This window comes from Protopterus annectens, chromosome 6.part0 (genome assembly GCF_019279795.1).
Source record: "Protopterus annectens isolate FY-2018-M chromosome 6.part0, PAN1.0, whole genome shotgun sequence".
Lineage (NCBI taxonomy): Eukaryota > Metazoa > Chordata > Ceratodontiformes > Protopteridae > Protopterus > Protopterus annectens.
The window spans coordinates 1,110,221,611-1,110,242,860 of NC_056737.1; the positions used below are offsets into that span (position 1 = coordinate 1,110,221,611).

Consider the following 21,250-nt stretch of genomic DNA (forward strand, 5'->3'; position numbering starts at 1 on the left):
TATGTCCTACAGACCCTGTGTTTTTGGCCATGGAGAGTACAGTTATTACCTGCTCTTTGGAGATACTAGGTAGAGGACTGGTGACAGGTATGATCTGTGGTATGTCTGGTGGGGACAGGAGGGTGACGTTTATGCCAAATCTGTTTACTAGCAGGTTGGCAATGTCCTCAAGGTCAGTACAAGTTGTACCATCCACTACTAGTTCTGTATAAAGTTGGCTTTCTATTTTAGATTTCTGTCGTAGCTAAAGAATGCCTTGTAATTATCCTTAGATAGGGATGCTAGTTTAGCTTCATAATTGGCTTTAAAGGACTTTACAAGATATCCAATTTGCTTGTTCAAGCTGTGGAGGGTGTTCTTCCTCTACAGAGTCAGTTCCCTGTTGTTCTTAGACATCAGTTTCTTCCTCTTTTTGTATAACCTATTATTGCTTGATGTCCACCAGCATGGCTTGTTTTTTTTGTGAAGACCTTGTTTTGACCCGTTCAGGTACAGCAAAGTCTGCACATTTGTATAGCTGTTTATACAGGGCATTTGCGTACACCTCTGTATAGGAATCATTGTTGACAATGGTAGCAGGCAGTTTGAAATTATTTATGCCATCACTTAGGAGAAATCGTTCATACTTTTTTGCTTTTGAGAGGGGTCAGGTATGATCATTACTTTGAACGAGACTAATTTATGATCAGACCTTACAGGGGAGAGCAACACACAGGAGGTAGTGCAAAAACCCAGCATGTTGGAGAGTACTAACTCTAGGACATTCAAGCCATTTGTGGGGGTGCAGACTATCTGTTCCAGAGCATTTGTATTTAAGTCCAGGAACCTTAGGGCAGGCTTGTTTGTGTTTATATATACCTCCCAATCAATGGAAGGATAGTTGAAATCACCCAAGACCAAGCTGTTTGGCTGTACAGTGAGTGACTCAAGTAAGTCCAGCTAGGCAGACTGGTTCCCCTGGTTCATGGTGGGGGACCCATAGCTAACAATGATATGGAAGGGGGTTTTACCTACAGCTGGTTGGACTTGGAGTAGCTCTAGGGTATCACTTGACTAGTTTTGAGGTTTGTCTTTAACTTGGATACACCTCTGCCTTTGGGTCTTTCATGCTCGTTTTGAGGTCTGAACATGTGGAAGGCATTGTAGCCTTGCATGGCCGGAATGCTCTCTGCAGCCTTGAACTATGTCTCTGACTGCACAGACATCGGCACCTTCCAAGGTAAGGAGTGCTTCCAGTGAGTGCAATTTCTGATTTAGACTCCTAGCATCAAAGCAGCACAACTCTTGAGTTTGTCTCTAGTAGATTTTTTTACATCAGGAATTTTGTTATGACATTGCTTAAAAAAAGCACTATGGGAAGGAAAGTACCTTTGCCAGTAACCGAAAGCCAAGAGGAGACAGGTGAAGACCATCTCTGGCAAAGCAGCATGGTCTCTCGACCATATGTTCCCAGGCTGACAGATACTGGATTCCCCTAGACTGACACCAGAAGCTAAGCCAGTTGCTGAAGTCAATCATTTTTCGTTTATATTGAGGCATCATCCTGGGTGAAGGTAGGATGCTGCTTAGGGCTAGGGACATACCTGCCTGGGACACAATGTGAGAGCTCACTGATCTCTCTCTCCAAATAGTCCAGGGAGGTACGTCTCAAGTCATTCACTCCAACAAACTAGGACAGAGTCATAACAGTACTTGTTGTTGAGAGACTTGAGTGCATGTGTGATGTGGCGGATCCTGGCACCTAACAGACAGCTGACCATGACCTTCTCCTTGTCCAGCCTAGTGAGAGGGACATCTGTGTGTCTCACAGTGGAGTTGCCTATGACCAAGACATTTGTTTTTTAGGTGTTTTGCCTTAGGGGCTTGTTGGCTGAGACACTGGTGTGTGTATTATGTGTAATGGATTCTGTTAGGTCTACAATGTGTGCAGTGGGTTTGTGCTTGGAGGTCTCTGATCTTGAGGTAAGCATCCACAGAGTACCTCCGCATATGTGGGTTTATGTGTTGTGAGCTTATGTACAAGAGGTGAAGTGTGTGTGCTAACAGCATGTTTGATACCTGGTTGTTATGTGACAGAATGGATTCCAAATTAATTGTATAGATACATCTCACACATGTTGTATTTGTTTGTTTTAGGAATAATTGGTTGTCAGTATACATAAGGCAATTGCTACATTGCCTCAGGATGCCCATGTCAATCAGGTTGGCTGAAGAAATGGTGGTAAACTGTCCATCCATTATGGCAGGTACATACTGTAGTAACTAGTGGGGAGGGGGATAGATGGATAAAGTTAAGAATAAGAAAACGTGGCTACTCTGTGTAGGGCTAGGGGTACAAAATTGCATCAGTGCTTCACAATACACAAGTGAGTTGCTCACGGGGCATACTAGAATTCTGTGGATTTGGGTCTAGATTTTCTTTCAGCATCAAACACTGGTACTTCTTACAACTGCAAGAAAATACTGACCGGTGGGGAAACATACCCCGCACTGTAAGTAGCGATGGGGAAACGGTGCCCCGTTACTGTAAGTAGCGATGGGGAAACGGTACCCAGTTACTGTAAGTAGCGATGGGGAAATGTACCCCGTTACTGTAAGTAGCGATGGGGGAAACATACCCCGTTACTGTACGTAGCGATGGGGGAAACATACCCCGTTACTGTAAGTAGCGATGGGGGAAACATACCCCGTTACTGTAAGTAGCGATGGGGAAACATACCCCGTTACTGTAAGTAGCGATGGGGAAATATACCCCGTTACTGTAAGTAGCGATGGAGAAACATACCCCGTTACTGTAAGTAGCGATGGAGAAACATACCCCGTTACTGTAAGTAGCGATGGAGATACATACCCCGTTACTGTAAGTAGCGATGGAGAAACATACCCCGTTACTGTAAGTAGCGATGGGGAAACATACCCCGCACTGTAAGTAGCGATGGGGAAACATACCCCGCACTGTAAGTAGCGATGGGGAAACATACCCCGCACTGTAAGTAGCGATGGGGAAACGTACCCCTGCACTGTAAGTAGCGATGGGGAAACGTACCCCTGCACTGTAAGTAGCGATGGGGAAACGTACCCCTGCACTGTAAGTAGCGATGGGGAAACATACCCCTGCACTGTAAGTAGCGATGGGGAAACATACCCCTGCACTGTAAGTAGCGATGGGGAAACATACCCCTGCACTGTAAGTAGCGATGGGGAAACATACCCCTGCACTGTAAGTAGCGATGGGGAAACATACCCCTGCACTGTAAGTAGCGATGGGGAAACATACCCCTGCACTGTAAGTAGCGATGGGGAAACATACCCCTGCACTGTAAGTAGCGATGGGGAAACATACCCCGTTACTGTAAGTAGCGATGGGGAAACATACCCCGTTACTGTAAGTAGCGATGGGGAAACATACCCCGTTACTGTAAGTAGCGATGGGGAAACATACCCCGTTACTGTAAGTAGCGATGGGGAAACATACCCTGCACTGTAAGTAGCGATGGGGAAACATACCCCGCACTGTAAGTAGCGATGGGGAAACATACCCCGTTACTGTAAGTGGCGATGGGGAAACATACCCCGTTACTGTAAGTAGCGATGGGGAAACATACCCCGTTACTGTAAGTAGCGATGGGGAAACATACCCCGTTACTGTAAGTAGCGATGGGGAAACATACCCCGCACTGTAAGTAGCGATGGCGAAACATACCCCGCACTGTAAGTAGCGATGGCGAAACATACCCCGTTACTGTAAGTAGCGATGGGGAAACATACCCCGTTACTGTAAGTAGCGATGGGGAAATATACCCCGCACTGTAAGTAGCGATGGGTAAACATACTCCATTACTGTAAGTAGCGATGGGGAAACATACTCCATTACTGTAAGTAGCGATGGGGAAACATACTCCATTACTGTAAGTAGCGATGGGGAAACATACTCCGTTACTGTAAGTAGCGATGGGGAAACATACCCCGCACTGTAAGTAGCGGTGGGGAAACATACCCCGTTACTGTAAGTAGCGATGGGGAAACATACCCCGTTACTGTAAGTAGCGATGGGGAAACATACCCCGTTACTGTAAGTAGCGATGGGGAATCATACTCCGCACTGTAAGTAGCGATGGGGAAACATACTCCGCACTGTAAGTAGCGATGGGGAAACATACCCCGTTACTGTAAGTAGCGATGGGGAAACATACCCCGTTACTGTAAGTAGCGATGGGGAAACATACCCCGTTACTGTAAGTAGCGATGGGGAAACATACTCCGCACTGTAAGTAGCGATGGGGAAACATACCCCGTTACTGTAAGTAGCGATGGGGAAACATACCCCGTTACTGTAAGTAGCGATGGGGAAACATACCCCGTTACTGTAAGAAGCGATGGGGAAACATACCCCGTTACTGTAAGTAGCGATGGGGAAACATACCCTGTTACTGTAAGTAGCGATGGGGAAACATACCCAGTTACTGTAAGTAGCGATGGGGAAACATACCCCGCACTGTAAGTAGCTGTAGGTGCTGTTGTAGGCCATGCAGCTGTTCTCCCATAAGTACACATGCAGAGCATTACTAGGAATATATGTTTTACTTTACATTTTACAGAATAAATACTTCATACGCATGAGCACACTTCATCAACTAGACAAAGTGTTCTCTCTCTTTCTCCACCTGTCCACTCATTCCCAATACCTACCCCATCATTTCATTAGTCTCAAAATTCCACTTCAGTACTCATGAAGGGACAGCATTTGGTATATTCACTGCACTGTTAGGAAATTTCTCATTGTATGAGACCAGAAATTAGTTCCCACCATCTGCTAATCAGACCATTTTTCTTGTCAATTTTATCAAAACCCAACTTCCTCTCTTGAATTTTCTGCAACAAAGTATTCTGTGCTTGTCCTTCCTCTCTCCTCCTGACCACACCCAGTCAGGGGTTTCTGCATCTTTGCACACTCCACTGTTGTCCAATATCTTGTCAAATAAGGCAACTGAAACCAGTGCCCTGCTTAATGACGAATGCTTCTACCTTCCTAAACCTAGCAAAGTGGTGGTGTTTTAGGAGGTCCTTTTTCTTCCCCCAAATGTACCACACAGTGATCTGTTTAACACATTGGTAAGTAAACAACCAAGGTCCCAGTCACTTCTCTTTCACAACCCTCAGACTGTTCTTCAGTTAGACGTATCCATAAAGCTTCCATGTCAACAACCTTTTTAAGACTACATTTTTTTTTTCTTTTAAAAGAAAGTTATTTTATTAACCATTTGTCAACAAGTTAACAAAATGTGCATTCCACTGAACCCATTTTTAATTTATATATGTATTTTTTACTGACACTTTCACCTTTAATTTCTCAAATGAGAAACAACCTCTCACACTATAGGGCTAATGTTATTCTTCTACTTCTCTGTCATTATCATTTTCTTTACCAAAATTAAAACCCATATGGAGACGCACGGTCTCTGATGATGGAGGCACAGAGACGGTCACTCCCATACAGAATAGCTGCTTGCACATCACCAAGTCTTTTCCAGAAACTTCCTTTAGAAGCAAATCCATGTCTAACATGAAGTCCCAAAGTTCCCCACATTCCTAAAACATATGCAACCACATTCCACTTACTCCATGCCTACATCTCTTGCATTCTGGATCAGCCTCAGAAGAAAAAAAAAAATGACGATCTGTCAGAGTATAAAAATATTTGCATTGACACTTCCACTAGAAGATTCCTTATTTTTTTCAATTTTGTTGCCACTTTGTGGGACCATATCACCCTTTCCACTGACTATCTGTCTTTAACAACCCAGTCTAGTTGATTTATTTTTGTTTCTCACATATTTCTTCTTTTAAATACGATATTTTTGCTATTGCCACCCAGTATTAATTTTCTAGTACCTAACACACCTTGTATCAAACCAATAAGAGCCAGTTAACGAAAGGCGGCCAATCCTCCTCTTATCAATTTACTTCTCTTTACTCATCTTTTAAACTTTTAAACCCTTCATGCAATATTTTTTCCTGGAAGGAATTCTACATTTATCCCTTACCCACTCCCATGTAATTTATCCTCACTCGCAAAACAGATGCCTGTATTTAATCCCCTTATCTTTTGTCCAATACCATCATCCAAATTGTTGCACCTTGTCCATTTTCGTCACATCTACTCGAAGTACATAATTTTTCCAAACTTTTAAAGTTTTATGAGCAAACACTCTAGAGATCTGTCTCCAAGTGGGTCTACTTCACGTTGTCGAAAAACCTATTTGTCAAATCACTTTTTGTTGAACCTTACTTGAAGCCTTAATCCTTCAAATGTTAATTTAAGCAAACATTTTTCCAGAGGAAAAAAAATGCTTGGCCAACCAAATGAGTGTCAAAATTCAAAAAAATTAAAACCAAACAACTAAATGTACCAACTTCAAGATTGCACTACAGTGAGGAAAAGGGCAAATTCCTGATGATGGGAAAAAATTCACTTAGATGGATGGATTAAGGCTTCGACAAATAACATTCAACAAATAGTTTATTCAACAAAGTGAAGTAGACTCCCCCAAGTCACTCCTTATAGAGGAATTAAATTTATTCTTTGTCTCTCCCCACATAAGCTCCAAATTATCTCTACTTCTCACTTCACTATCCTACTCTGCGATCATTTACTGCCACCATGGCAGATATATTATGTCAGAGGTCAATCCACAGTCCGTTAATTGCATTGCTTGACATCTGACATATATTAATTATGTTGCTTGGGCATAACATCTAATATATGGGACTTCTAGTCTTCTTCAGTCCATAGGGAGTTTCACTCTGCTCCATGCTAGTCGGCTTCCTACCTTACCAGATAAATTCCCTCATCCACTTCTCTATTTTTTCCTATTTCTTTGTTCACAACTGGCCACCAGAATCCTTGTGAATAATACAGTAGACAGACTACATGGTGGTTAAAAATGCAACACAAAGAGTAAAGACAGAGGACATCTCTGCATTATTCCTCATGTAACAGGAAACACGTCTGACAAAGCTGATCTTAAATTTTACCCTAACCAAAACTCCCTGGGAAATCTGCCTTGAAAGTTCTAGACAGTCACTCAGAAAATTGATTTCTTCCATCTTGCATTACAGTACACAGTCATTCTACTCTACCCAAGTCTGTTTTCAACACCCAAACCAAGGAGGCTGAAGAGTTTGCTCCCCTGAAAATGCACCTTGAATTATGATCATGATTCTTATCAAGAGGCGCACTTCCTCCTCTACATAGTCTGTCTGACCCAGCTCAACGCTGATGTTATAAATCATTTATGGTTTAGAACTGACATAGTATGATAAGATGAAGGTTGCTTTGGATCTTTTCTCTTTTTTTTTACAAACTGGTGAAATTACTAACATTTTCTATGTGTCGGGAATATCTTCATATCAAACTACAATATTAAAAAACTTCCTAAAACTGGTATTAGTTCTTCAGTTTTCATTTTCCACATCTAAACAGAGAATCCATCAGACCTGAAGACTTTCCATTAGACATCAACTATAAAGCATCTTTTATTTTGTATTGGTTTACTCTGCATATGAAACTTCATTAGTCTCATATGTAAAGCCACAGAAATAATTATAATGGAAATGCTCAATGACTTAGGAAACCTCCAGACAATGGACTCAACTCAATTTGGTTTTGTCAAGGGCAGGTCATGCCTACTCAAACCTGTTGTACTTCTTTGAGAAGGTCACCAAAGCAATGGAGGAGGGCAAAATGGTTCATACTGCCTACCTCGACCCGGCCAAAGCATCTGACACAATGCCCTTACTCGGGCATTGTTGACAAACTCATGAGGTTAGGTATAAATCCTTATGTCACCCGGTGGACAGCCAGCTGGCTCACAGAAAGGACCCAGAAAATTAGAATTAGGGAGTCCATCTCTACAAAGAAGCCAGTCACAAGCAAAGTCCCACGAGGATAGGTCCCGGGGACAGCTCCTTTTTGGCATTCACTTCACTAAAGTCAAGGCCAATATCAGTGGTGGCCTCTGGCTGATTAAATCTGCAGAGGACTGCAAATTAGGACCAGTCATAAAATCCCCCACAAACACAAATGTTCTCCAGGAAGGGCTGACACAGACAAATAACTGTTGTTACAGCCATGGACTAAACGTAAATTACAAGAAATGCGTAATAGTATCCTTCAGGAAGTCATCTACCAATGGCAACTATCATACTGACAATAAACACCTTAGAGTTGACCCAGTATTCAGGGATTTTGGGACATACAGACCATAATCTAGCCTTTGTCCATGAAGTGTCTACAGTAGTGAGGAAATCATTCTATGTTGTGCAACTTATAAACAAAGGTATGGTATTTTAGGTCCAAGGAAATCACTGTTTCACTGTTTCCGGCATTCATCAAACCTTTCATTGAGTACAGTGACTCCCTTCGGCATGTACCTAACCAGGCACATCCAACAGTTGGAATGTCCATAGAGGTTCCTCACTAAAAGAATACATGGCGTAAGTAACATGTCTTATGCAAACTGCCTGAAGGCCCTATCCCTGTATTCCATCTCCTACAGGCTGCTGAGGAGAGATCTATGCCCAGTATACAAGGCATTGTCAGACCCCTTCCTGATGGACCTCCTGCATATCAACAAAACAAACAGCAGCACCAGAATTACCCATTTTAAAGACTTCAACCTTGCCTGTTATATAAACATGCCCTGCTGGAGAGACAGGCATGTGTCCCAGAGAATTCCCCTTCTCTAGTACAGGCCACCCATCCTTGGGAAGCAGAGTTCCACCCTAACCCAATTCAAGTGCAACTTGGACAACTGGATGGGGGACACAAAATTCATCCTTGGCTTGGCAACTATGTCTCTAAAGGATACAAGGAGCCTATAAGTGGTTAATCTCTCAGGCCCCTACTTGTAAAGGTTTCATCACCAAAGCCCCTGCTTACACTTATCAATGGTACCAGAACTTATCAGAGATATGGGACGTATGGCTAGGCTTAAAAAGGCCCTTGTGGTCATTAGCCTAATACAGACGTATGAAACTATGAACCTTATTTATCCTACTATGCCACCTGCTTCTTCTGGTCATTTGTTTTTTTAGATTTGTTTGTTTTAAAAAGGCCAGATATTTTTTTAACTTTTCATACCTTGCAGGTGTTCTCATTGTTACAGTGCTGAGTAGTAATTCTTTACAGCATGAAAAATTTCCCATATTTGATTCACTTCCCATCCTTCCTGAAAGTTCCTTACCTGGTATATAGCCCCATCATGCCCCTGCTGCCTTATCTCATTGCCAAAAATTTAATGATCTTCTGAGTGTTAGAGAGGTGAACCATCTGAATTATATTCTTCATTAAAATTCTTTTATCCTTCAGTACCAGGATTTCCTGTAGTATCATCATCTTTTTTTTAAAGTTGTTTCTCTTCTAAAATACTTTTCCCTCTTAATTCAATTCTTTCAGCTCATTACACCTCTGCCATCTGTCTTTTATTTCCCCGGTTGCAGCGGATGTTCTATCTACTGCACCTCACTTCCCACATCATCATTATTTCATTATGGGTTATCTTATTTTGCAAAGCAGAAGTTATCCAACTTTGAAAATTAACTTTTTTTGGAAATCTCCAATGTTTTAGTCTAGGCACATTGTTACTAATCTTAAGACTTTCAGTGAGGTACGATAAGAGAAAAAGTATATTTTTTGCTCCTCCTAGAAGCCCTGGTCTACAAATAATCCGGCTTCACCACATACCCACCTTGCACCCACCTTCCACAAATTTAACAGAATAGGACTAAAATTTGCCTTTGGTTCCCCTGATTGCCTGGGCACCAGGCAGTCCCATGTGCCCTTTCAATCCTGATGGTTTCCTCTATGATACTAGTTCATTTGGTCAGCAGTTGGGTGATAAATTGCTCATAGTTCTTCCTTCTACGTCATATGGAAAACCACTTGGGCTTCGATTCTTTCTTTAGATCCGTTTTGTTGGTCCAGCAATACCTCCTCCAGCATGTCGAGCCTGGCCTCTGCCAACTCTGCTCAAAGGTAACTGCTTGGCCTGCTGAATATTGTCCTGGGATGCTTGTGTGTGATTCTGAGTACTGACTGCACCTCCTGGGACCTCTCCAACATTTCCATCATAAACGTCTACAATGTTCTGTTCATTTTGTGTTTTACCCAAGTACCTTTCAAAGTAGCTCAAGCCTCCTTTTCTGCTTCAGCTGTTTCTTCACTCACATTAATGAAGTAGTCTTATCCCACTCTTTGTTGCTTCGCTGATAACTCTGCTTTTTATTGGGTTTTGAAATTTTTTCTTGTCTTTCTTCATAAAGATGAAGCAGAGAGAGTTTTCTGAATACTCTGCAACTAGCACATGCTAGACTGTTGATTAACATCCATAGGACAGTTATTTCTACAACTGTGGCACCAAAGGCTAGGCCTGTATCTGTATGGCACCACAATGGAAGTCCAACAATCCCCTTCTCATACACATACCCACCGACATGCAGACCCACCGACCAACGGAAGCACAGACTCATTGACACACAGACCATTACCTTATAATTCCATCTGATTCATGTACTTGATGTTCTTCTTCCAGCCAGCTTCAAAACTTAGCCTATTCCAGGACACACTTGTAGGAAGTTCATACTATAACCCCTCAAATCAGCCTCCTTTCCATTGTCACCCTGGCGTTGATGGCCACCTTATCCGTGCTTCTCTTCATTTCATTCCACTTTCCATTCTTTCAGAATGACTCTTCCTAATACAAAGGGTTCCACTACCAACATATTAAGCATTACTGACTTTTTAACTTTGTACACCTTCTTAAGCAGTGTTCCCTCATGGTCACTGCTGCTGCTGAGGTGTGTATAAAAATGCATCACTGACAAAGTTCTCTAATCTTGCTAATACTTCTGGCTCAAAAAAGCAAACATCCATGCAGTCACACATACCTACCTCAGGTCGGATGCAAGTCCGATCCCAGCAACACCAGGAAAAATGCAGACGACCGACCACTGATGCTTATCAAAGCCTTTATCTACACGTCCACCCTAACCTCCAGGAAAGCTGTACCTTTTGGGGATACTTACCTTCTCTATCCACTTTTTTACAGATATGTCCACGGTTCCCAAGTACCTTGTGACTATGAGTCTAACCCAGTCAACGGTCATTTTACAGTCAATCACCACATCCTTCCATCTCAGCCACCCACTCTTAGGAAAACAGCCTCAGTAACCACATCTGTTGACCTGCAAAACCCTCACAGCAGTTCCACAGTTGTCATGTCTTATAAATTAACATACAAGTAAAAAAAAGGTACAGTTGTCTACACTTACCATAAATGTAGAAGTTAGAGTGTACTCACTATTGCAGTCATCACATTTGGGTTACCCTGCCAGGTGTAGCCCTCAGTCGGCCCGAATGCCAGAGGCTTAGTATTTCTGCGTCGGTTGCTGTCGCTCCAGGATTGATGTCAGGTCATCAGTGGTATAAAATTAGGCAGCCGATGCCATTACATCAGTTTTTCTTACTCTGTCAGGAGCCCCCAAATAGGGAGCTAGGTTATGGTGGAAGAGCACCACCAGTAGAAAGTAAATACCAAAAATTCCCTGTAAGGAGAGAGGAAGAGAGAGAGAGGGGGAGAGAGAGGAAGAGAGAGAGGAGGGATGGACGGAGGAACACCAGGACTGCAACAGTAATACACTCGAACATCTACATTTATGGTAAGTGTACACAACTGTACTATGTTCTTCATGTTTCACTGTTGCAGTCATTACGTTTGGGTTGATTCCCAAAGCTGAAGAAAAGGGTGGAGGCAGTCAAGAAGACTGCAGGCTGGCTAGGGATGCCCTACAAGACTGCGGTGGCAAAGCCTGCCCTGGATTTGGAGAAGATAGGCAGGTGGTAATGCTTGGTGAAGGTATGAACAGATGTCCATGTTGCAGCCTCCAGGATGTCCCTGGTGGGAACCCCTCTGAGAAAAGTTGCAGAGGTGGAGGTTGCCCTGGTGGAATATGTCCTGATCCCCTTTGGGGGCAGCTTCCCGTGCTGTTTGTAGCAGAAATGGATGCAGTGTGCTATCCATTTGGAGATTGTTTATTTGGAAATGGCCTTGCCCTCTGCCCTGCTGTGAAGCTGACTAGCAAATTGATCAGTTTTTCTAAAAGATTTAGTCCTCTCCAGATGGAATCTGAGCTGTCTGTGCACATCTAGAGTGCACAGAATTCTTTCCCCCTTGTTTTGTGGGTTAGAGAAAAAGGTGGGGAAATGTATGGATTAGTCAAGAGTCACACTGGACACCACTTTAGGCATGAAGGATGGGTTAGTCCTGAGGGAGACCTTGTCAGCAAGGAAAATGATGAAGGGCACTACAGCCATGAGGGCTTGTAGCTCTGATACTCTTCTAGCTGAAGTGATGGCCAGAAGCAAGGCTGTCTTCCAAGAGAGAAGATTTAACTCTTCTGAAGCTGCAGGTCCAAAGGGTGAGTAGGATGAGCTTTTCCAGCACAAAGCAACACAAACTTAAGGTCCCAAGCTGGGGTACGAGCTCTTCTGGGTGGCCTTAAGTTGTTAGCCCCTCTTAGGAACTGTTTGATGAGAGGGTGTGAGAAGAGAGGTGGCTCTGTGGTTTAGTGAGCAGAGATGGCAGAGACATGAATTTTAATAGAAGAGAAGGATAGACCCCTGTGTAGTAGGTCTGCCAAGTAATCCAGGATGAGAGGTAGGGAGGGCTGTGCCGTTCCGGCTCCCATAGCCTTGATCCAGGTGCAAAACCTTTTCCACTTGTCAGCACAGGATTTTCTAGTGCTGGGGCATCTGGCCTCACATATAACATCTAGGATTTGTTTGCTTAGGCTGGCAGCTTGAGGAGAGGCCAGGGAATAAGCCAGGCTGCCAGGTTGAGGGTCTGCAATTGGGGATGCATGAATTATCCATTCCCCTGGGTCAGGAGTGTTGGGATCTGAGGTAGGAGTCAAGTTGGCAGGAGTGACAGGCTGCGCAGTCGTGGGTACCAGTGTTGGCGGGGTCAGTCTGGGGCAATCAGGACTGCCCTCGGTTTTTCCTCCCTTATTTTGAGCAGTACCCTTGGAATGAGTGGTAGGGGGGGGGGAAAGCATAGACCAAGAGGTTTACCCACTGGAAGGATAAAGCATCCACTTTCCAGACCTTGCTGTGAAGTTCCCTGGTGCAGACTTTGCTGAGCTGATGATTTTAGTGGGAGGCAAAGAGGTCGACCTTCGGGGTGCCCCATTTCTGGGTTACAAGGGTGAAGGTTCTGTGGTCTAGCTGCCACTTCTGTGGGTCTAGCAGGTTTCTGCTTAAGTTGTCTGCCAGAGAGTTGAGAGCACCTGGCATGAATTGTGCTAGCAGGTGTAGTTGCATGGCTGAGGCCATGTACCAAAGGGTCATGGCGAGCCTGCAGAGAAGATAAGAGTGAGTCCCTCCCTGCTTGCTGATATACCACATTACTGTGGTGTTGTCTGTTTTGATCAGTAGAGGCCCCAGGGAGAGGAGGGGTCTGAAAGCTGTCAGGGCATGCTGAACAGCTATCATCTCTTTTTGGTTGAAGTGCAGATGCATTTGATTTGGGCCCCAATGGCCCTGAATGCACCTGCCGTCCAGGTGTGCACCCCAGGCATAAATGACCCTGAATGCACCTGCCATCCAGGTGTGCACCAAAGGCATAGTCTGATGTGTCTGTGGTGAGGGTCTGGGCGGCGTGGGGTTGTGAGAAGGGAAGTCCCTTGTTGTGGTTGCATGCTGCTGGCCACCAAAGAAAATCTTTCCTTAGATGAGGCATAATTGGTATGAGAGTTTCCAGGTCTTGAGAGTGTTGACACCAAAGGCTTTTTAGGTGCCACTGTAGTTTCCTCATATGCAGTCTGGCATATGGAATGAGTACGATGCAGGAAGCCATGAACCCTAGAGCTTGCAGGATTTTCCTTGCAGATAAAATGGGTTCTGGTGGCGAGCTGAGAGAAGTAGCCTGTCAGTTAGGCTTGTTTTTCTGGAGTAAGGAACACCATCTGGGATGCTGTGTGCAAGCTTGCTCCCAGGAATACAATTTTTTGTGTGGGGGCTAGTTTTGATTTCTTTACATTGATAGTATACCCCAGGGAGGTCAGTAGGTTCTTTTACAAAAGTCAGGTGCTGTAGCAGGTTTTCCTGTCTGCCTGAATCAGGCAGCCGTCTAAGTAGGGGTAAATTTGAATATTTCTTTGTCTGCAAAAAGTAATGGCAGGAGCCAGGCATTTTGTGAAAACTCTGGGAGCAGTGGATAAGCCAAAGGGAAGAATAGAGAACTGAAAGTGCATAGATCCTGCCCTGAAACATAGGTATTTCCTGCATGATTCCCTAATTGGGACGTGTAGGTAGGCCTCTTTTAGGTCTAGGGTGGCTAACCAAGCATCCTTGGAAAGCATGGCAAGAAGCTGCTGGAGGGTGAGCATTTTGAATTTTGGTATCACCAGAAAGGTGTTTAGAATAGATAGATCGACGATGGGGTGCCATGTGCCATCTTTTCTGGGTACCAGGAAGAGTCTGGAGTAGAAACCTTGGCCTATCTGTTCTGCAGGAACATGCTGTATTTTCTTCATGGAGAGCAGGAAATGGACTTGCTTCTCTGTCCACTGGTGTGAAGGAAGATCTGGGAACCCTTTTGGGGTTGGCGGAGTGTGGAAATAAAATTTGTATCCCTGGGACACTATGTTGAGGACTCATCAGTTGTTGGTAATAGTGGCCCAGTTGCTTGCGTGGAAGGAGAGTTTTCCTCCTAGGGGCACAAGCAGGTCAGCAAAGGTAGGGGGTGGAAGTGAAAAGACATTGTGAGTTCTTACCATAAGGGGGTGGCTTTGCACTCCCCGTTTTTGAAGAGGAGGAACTCCATTGCTTAGATCTCTGCATTCCCTGGGGCTTCTGTCTGGGGGTCTGCTTCCCCTGGGTCTGGGCTGAGCTGGCCTGGAGGGGGCAGGAAAGGACAAGTGCTTGGAGGGGCAATACCTACTGAACCTTGGAGCTGGACCTGTAAGAAGTCTGTCTGCATCGATTTAGCTTTTTCTTCCATCTTTTTTAAGACCTCTTCTGCCTTGGTGCCAAATAAGTTGTCTTTGTTCAAGGGTGTGTCCAATAATTTGGATTCGACATGATCTGGCAAGGTCTATTCCTTAAGCCAAGCAGCCTTCTAAGGACAGAACCAGTGACTGCTGCCCTGCAAGATTCTTCTAGGGTGTCAAAACCACATTGTAAGGTGTGCTTAGTTACTTGACTTACAGAATGCATTAACTCTTGTAATTCTTAATTTTTAGCACAAGCAGGAAAATAAGATATTTTTTGTTTGAGAAGTTCCATGGTATGCTACTGATATTTTAGCATGTGGAACTGACAATTTAATGCTCTAATAGCAAAAGTAGAAAAGGTGTACAATTTTTTACCCCATCTGACTAATGCTCGGGAATCCCTATCTGAGGGAGTGGGATTCTTAGCTGAAGTTGCTTTGATTCCTTTAGGTCCTTGACAGATGACCTCAGGATCAGCAGTAGGATTTTTGAAAAGAAATTTGAGAGAGTCTGGGACTCTGTAATACCTGTCAGGCTTCATGGGAGCAGGAGGAAGGGTGTCAAGAGTTAAACTGAGTTTCATAAAAACATCATGCAGGACAGGAGGAACGGCCAAAGGTCTGTGCTGTGGTAGATCTAAGAATTCCCAGAGTCTCTTTTTTGACTGAGGATAGTCCTGACATTCCCATTGGAAATGCTCCCTTAAAGTATGTAGGGTTTCCCCAAATAAGAAATCCTTGGGTGGAGAGGCAGAAGGAATGGATTCCTCTGCATCAGAATCATAAGCAGAGAGGGGTTGTATATCTTCATATTCAGATGCATCAGAGTCATCGGAGTCCTGTTCAGATAAAACTACTGGGGACAAGTCTCTTTCTTTTGCAAAGGGGTAGCCTGGCTTCCCCTAATATGCATAATAAGGTCTTCTGCCATTTTAAGCATTTGAGACTGAGGCAAGGAAGCAGGTGCCTGAGCTTGGGTCGTCATTTTTTTGGGTGTGGTTCGTACCCTAGGCCTTAGAAACTCAGTAGTTTTAGAAAGAACTGAAGACGCGAAAGAAGTAGATGGTCTGTGTTGAGTATCAGTAGTGCAAAGTACTTCCTCGTAAGCCGGTGCATGCTCAGCGGCTCCAGACCCATCCAAGGTAGAGACATCTGCAGGATCATTAGTCGAAGAAGAGTCTTGCAGCATATCGGACTCTGAAAGGGTCTCAGTAGTGGCCTGTGAATCCACAGAAGCGGGCATCAGAGGCTGCGAAAGTACCTCACTGAGGACCGGAGAACTGACTACTAGCTTAACGGAAGTGTCGTTGGCAGTTTTGGACCTGTGCGGTCTGTCTCAGTCTTTATCCTTATGTTTTTTCGGAACATTGGTAGTCAGATGGCTTACCAAAGCCATATAGGAATTCTAGGACTGACAGAGAAAATATCTAGCTACAGTAAGGGCCCGACGACGTATAGTGACTGAACAAAGCACAAAAGCGACAGCGGGGGACGTTGTGGTCTGGGACTAAACAGGTGATGCAGTTAGAATAGAAGTCTCTGTGTGGTATTTGCTTTCCGCAGGCCAGACAATTGTTAACTTTTTCTGACATCAGTTACTGGGGTACTTAGCTTTAGAAGACTTCAACTTCAATTCGGAAATGAAAACTCAGGTAGCGGCCGACCGGCACTCGTGTCAACTGCTTCTGCTTCGGGCTCCTCGGCAAGAAAGACTGATGTAATGGCGTCGGCTTCCTGATTTTATACCACTGACGACCCATCAGTCCTGGAGCGACAGCAACCGACGCAGAAATAGTAAGCCACTGGTATTTGGGCTGACTGAGGGCTACCCCTGGCAGGATACCCCAAATGTGATGACTGCAACAATGAAACACAAAGAACATCTGCATTTCTGTTTAACCTGCAAAATGCATACCAAGTGCTAGGATTCCATACCTGACCCACATCCACCAGGTTAGAGTACTTTCGGGCTGTGGCCCCATTTGTAGTGAAGATGGCAGTTCCATTTCCATAAGGGTTGCTGTTTACGATATCAATAGCTTCATCTAAGGTGTTGGCCTCCAGTACCACAAGAACTGGCCCAAAGATCTCTTCTGTGTAACATTTCATGTGAGGCTAAAACCAAAAAAAAATAAACTGTAATCAATATTGAGAGATCGTTCAGAGGCTCAGATCATAATGCAAACATCCAGATCACTACAAAAAGTATGAGTGACAATAACCAAAAATCTACTTGACACAAGACTGTGTAAACGACTTGTGCATGAGTCAGCAAGATAAACCTGCATGTATTGTGGGATTCTGCATCATGCATGAAAAAGTATGTAAAAATGTGAATCTATTTTTTATTGCATGTCTGTGCATGCATACTTTGTACATGCACACATTTTGGTGAATTTTGTAAGCCTTTTGCATAATGGAAAAGTATGAAATTTATAAGCCCAAGTAACTTCACAGATTGCTCGAGACACCCAACTTCACACTGTATAATCTCCACATTGCAATAGGTTCACAGATGGCTAACTGCCCTTGCAACCAATTTTAAGCCTAGCCAATTATCCCTTGTGAGACTCAAACCCTGCACCTTGTGTTTGTAAGGCAAACACCTTAACCATTAGGCCACCCTCCCCAGAAGGACTATCTGACTTCAGTCCATCTGATCTGATTTTAGTAAGCTAAATTTTCTGAAAGAGCTCCAGTATTGCCTTTATTTGATTGCATGCCATTCTACCTAGCCCAGGTGTTTTCCCCCAAGCCTCCCACCCTTACTGCTGCTGTTAAGGCTATGTCTCTGACATACACCCCGTATGATAATCTAATTTCTTAAGTACCTCCCTCCCCTCTTTTATTGCTATAGACAGTTATACAAGCTATTTATGGACTCTTGCCACCCACTGTTTTCCATAGATCTATGAAACTGCCCACCCAGCAAACCAGTGTCGCTCTTGAGTACACTTCCTTTACTACATAGTGTACAGTGCTCACTTTCCAGGAGCTCAGCACAGATTTGAGTCCTGTCCTGCATTCAAAAGTGGTTTACTGCTGTCCAGTGCCATCCAGGCAAGGTAAGCACCTTTGATTGCTAAATTACACAAGTTATTTTGAGAGATCTCTACAGTTTCCTGCTTTTGTGTATGCGTTTTTGTAAAATAAAAAAACAAGCTGCTCTTCCCGTCACTGTTACTGCTGTAAGACAGTCCCGTAATTCTTGAAATTACCTTCAGCAAGGGATTTCCTGCTAGATGATGTAGTGATTTTTGGCAGCACTGCATTTGTGGGTCTCTCCTGTGTTTTGGATTTATTCACCTTGTGGCAGGAGGAGTTTGCCTGGTCTATGGGAGTTGGGAAATGCACATAAGGACTGAGTCATTTTATTGTCCAGAGGGCTCGTTAGTTAGTTTTCTGTTTTTTCTGTGCTGCTATACATTTTGTGCATTTACATGGGTTGGCAGTGCCCTGTTCAGTAGCAAACACCTAGAAAGAACAGCTTATAAAACTGTACGCTGAAAAGTAGCAATACAGCACACATACCCTTGTGCATCAACAAGCCTAAAACAGCTAGTTTGGGGTCAAGTGGCAAGAGCTACAGATTTAGCTGAATTCGGTTACTGTGTGAACAATAGTTAGAATTTAGTACGGTTTAGCATAATCTGCTCCGAAAAGGCAACGTTATTAGCCTTCTAACCCGGATACACCAACCCCCTTGTAAGCTCACAAATCAAAGGACTGGACAGTATGGATGTGCAATTTCTTAACTTCTCTGTAGCGAACTTGGTGTGTGGGCATCTTGACACAATGTAGCAATTGCTTCACGTTTGATGACAACCACTTAATCCTTAAAGAAGCAGACGGTACACGAGTGGTGTACTTACACAATGACACTGGAGGCTAAAGTCTTGCATATCATGGTGTCAAAATAAAGGCCGGCCTTTGGTCAACTGGTGCCCTAGGCAAAAGGTCTCCACAGCACCCCCCAACATCACTTGGTGCCCCCATCCTGGTCTACCTACACCATCCATATTACTGGAAAAGCACCCTGCTAGAGCAAAACCACACACGTAACACCCACCTCACACAATACACAACACACAGACTAATGTATGCTGAAGAAATTAAAAGCAATTTTCCTAAACAGCAAATACCGCCTAGATCACCTGTTCTCAAAGCTATTCCTCAGTCAGCCTAAAGGCACTCAGAAAAAACACCACCTAACACCACACATAAGGTCACACACAGTACAGCCCCTAATACTAAGCTCGCACTGATACGCAGCCACTGAAATACTGCAAAATTTCACTTTACTAGTGTTCTGCTACCTCAGCCAAGTGCCTTCAAAGGACTAAAATACATGACAGCAACCAACCATTTAAATACAAAACTATCAATTATTATTAGTTAATTAATATATTCACATGGTTGTAGTGCTAGTAAGTTTTTAATATACAAATAAATTACATAGAATACAACAAAGGACAACACTCTCCAGAGCAAATGCCGCACTGCAGTTGTAGAATAAATATAAAATCGCAACACAGTTCAAAGCAGTGAGGACAACCATGCAAGTCCAAGCTCAAAGTTAAATGTCACAAATCAATAATTCCAAAAACGTTTTTATTGTGTGCACATATGGTAAGCGCTTTCACAGAATAGCTTCCTCAGAAATGATGGTCTGAAAGAAACATATTTCCTGCCATTTTTCTTAGTATCAGAAATATAACTCTTTTTGCATAATTTACATTTTCCGCAAGCATACGAAACTACCTGTTTCCCTCCTGCTGCTACCCACTTAGAATTCAACATTTCTTTTAAGTTACTGAATCTCCCATAAGATAAAGTCACCTTTTTACTACACCATTTACCCACTGTTTCATCATAACATAACATACTACAGGCCACACATTTTCTACAGTTTTCTTCATTACGGATGAAAAAGGTGAGAACTTACTAGCAAAAAATATACTTTCACCCTTATCCTTGACTCCATCTCCCCTTAAAGTGGACTCCCTGCCACTATCCAGACTACTAGTTATACACTTAACACAACTGACACCTTTTATTGTTTTTTGCTTTTTCTATCACCTGTTCAGAATAGCCCCTCATCAAAAACTTTTTTTTCCACTTCAAAAATTATTTTTCTAACAAATGGCGCTCTGAAGTGTGGTTATAAGCACATTTAAACTCTCCAAAAGGTAGGGAGTCTAAAAAAAATGGAGAGGATGGGAGCTACTTGCATGTAGGAAATTGTTAACTGCCATCACGTTTCATATGGCCCGGACTACAACACGTTTCACATGGCCCGGACTACAACACGTTTCATACAGACTGGACTACATCACGTTTCATACGGACCGGACTACATCACGTTTCATATGGACCGAACTACATTCTATTTTTAACAACCACATACAATTCTATATCCAAAAAATTGGATGATGTTCTATTAGTATGAAAAGTGAATTCCAAACCAAAAGGGTTATTATTCAGTTGCTCTATGAACCCCTCAGAATCTTTCATTTCCCCTTTACAAATGAAAATGAGATCAATGTAAAGCAGATATTTCAACACAAATTTAGAAAAAAGTTTGTGGAGTACATACATTTGTTCTCAAAATAGGACATGAAAAAGGCATATGAAGTGACAAAATTTGCACCTATTGCTGTCCCATCTTTTTGTAAAAAATCTCTGTTAAAATGAAAGTAGTTATGGGATACAGCAAATACCAACAATTACACCAAAAAAAAAGTGAGGCCCTTCAACCAACATCTTCTCCATTATTTCCAAACTCCACCTTCGCTTGATATTCGTATGAAGAGATTTAATATCCACTGTTGTCCAAGAAAATTCATCTTTCCACTCCATACCTTTAAACATCTGACAAAATTCATTGGTATTTTTTTTTATATGTGAAGGAAGTTTCCCCAGATATGTTTTCAAATAACTATCTAAACAAATACCAACATTTTCCAAAGAACCTATCCCAGACACCGCATGCCTTCCAGGAGGATCTCTTAGATTTTTATGAAGCTTACGTACAGCATGACTAGGATCTCTTAGGTATTTATTACCGATTGTCTTACATCCTGAGATGTCAAAAAAACCTTCTCCCTGTTCCAATATTTAACAGCTTGGGAGGACACAGTGAACAGACCATGCACTGCTTGTCAAGGATGGTCTGCACCTCCATTCTCTAGGCTTTTGAA

The 21,250-nt window shown here is 43.2% G+C and overlaps 1 protein-coding gene across 1 annotated transcript in view; it reads right to left on the minus strand.

Moving 5' to 3' along the window:
- Window positions 1-21,250, minus strand: part of ALDH6A1 (aldehyde dehydrogenase 6 family member A1) — a 403,302-nt gene that overhangs the window by 84,410 nt on the left and 297,642 nt on the right. Inside the window, exon 10 of the mRNA XM_044074724.1 lies at window positions 16,986-17,165. Coding sequence (XP_043930659.1) covers window positions 16,986-17,165 — 180 coding nt within the window. The remainder of the gene's footprint in view (window positions 1-16,985; window positions 17,166-21,250) is intronic.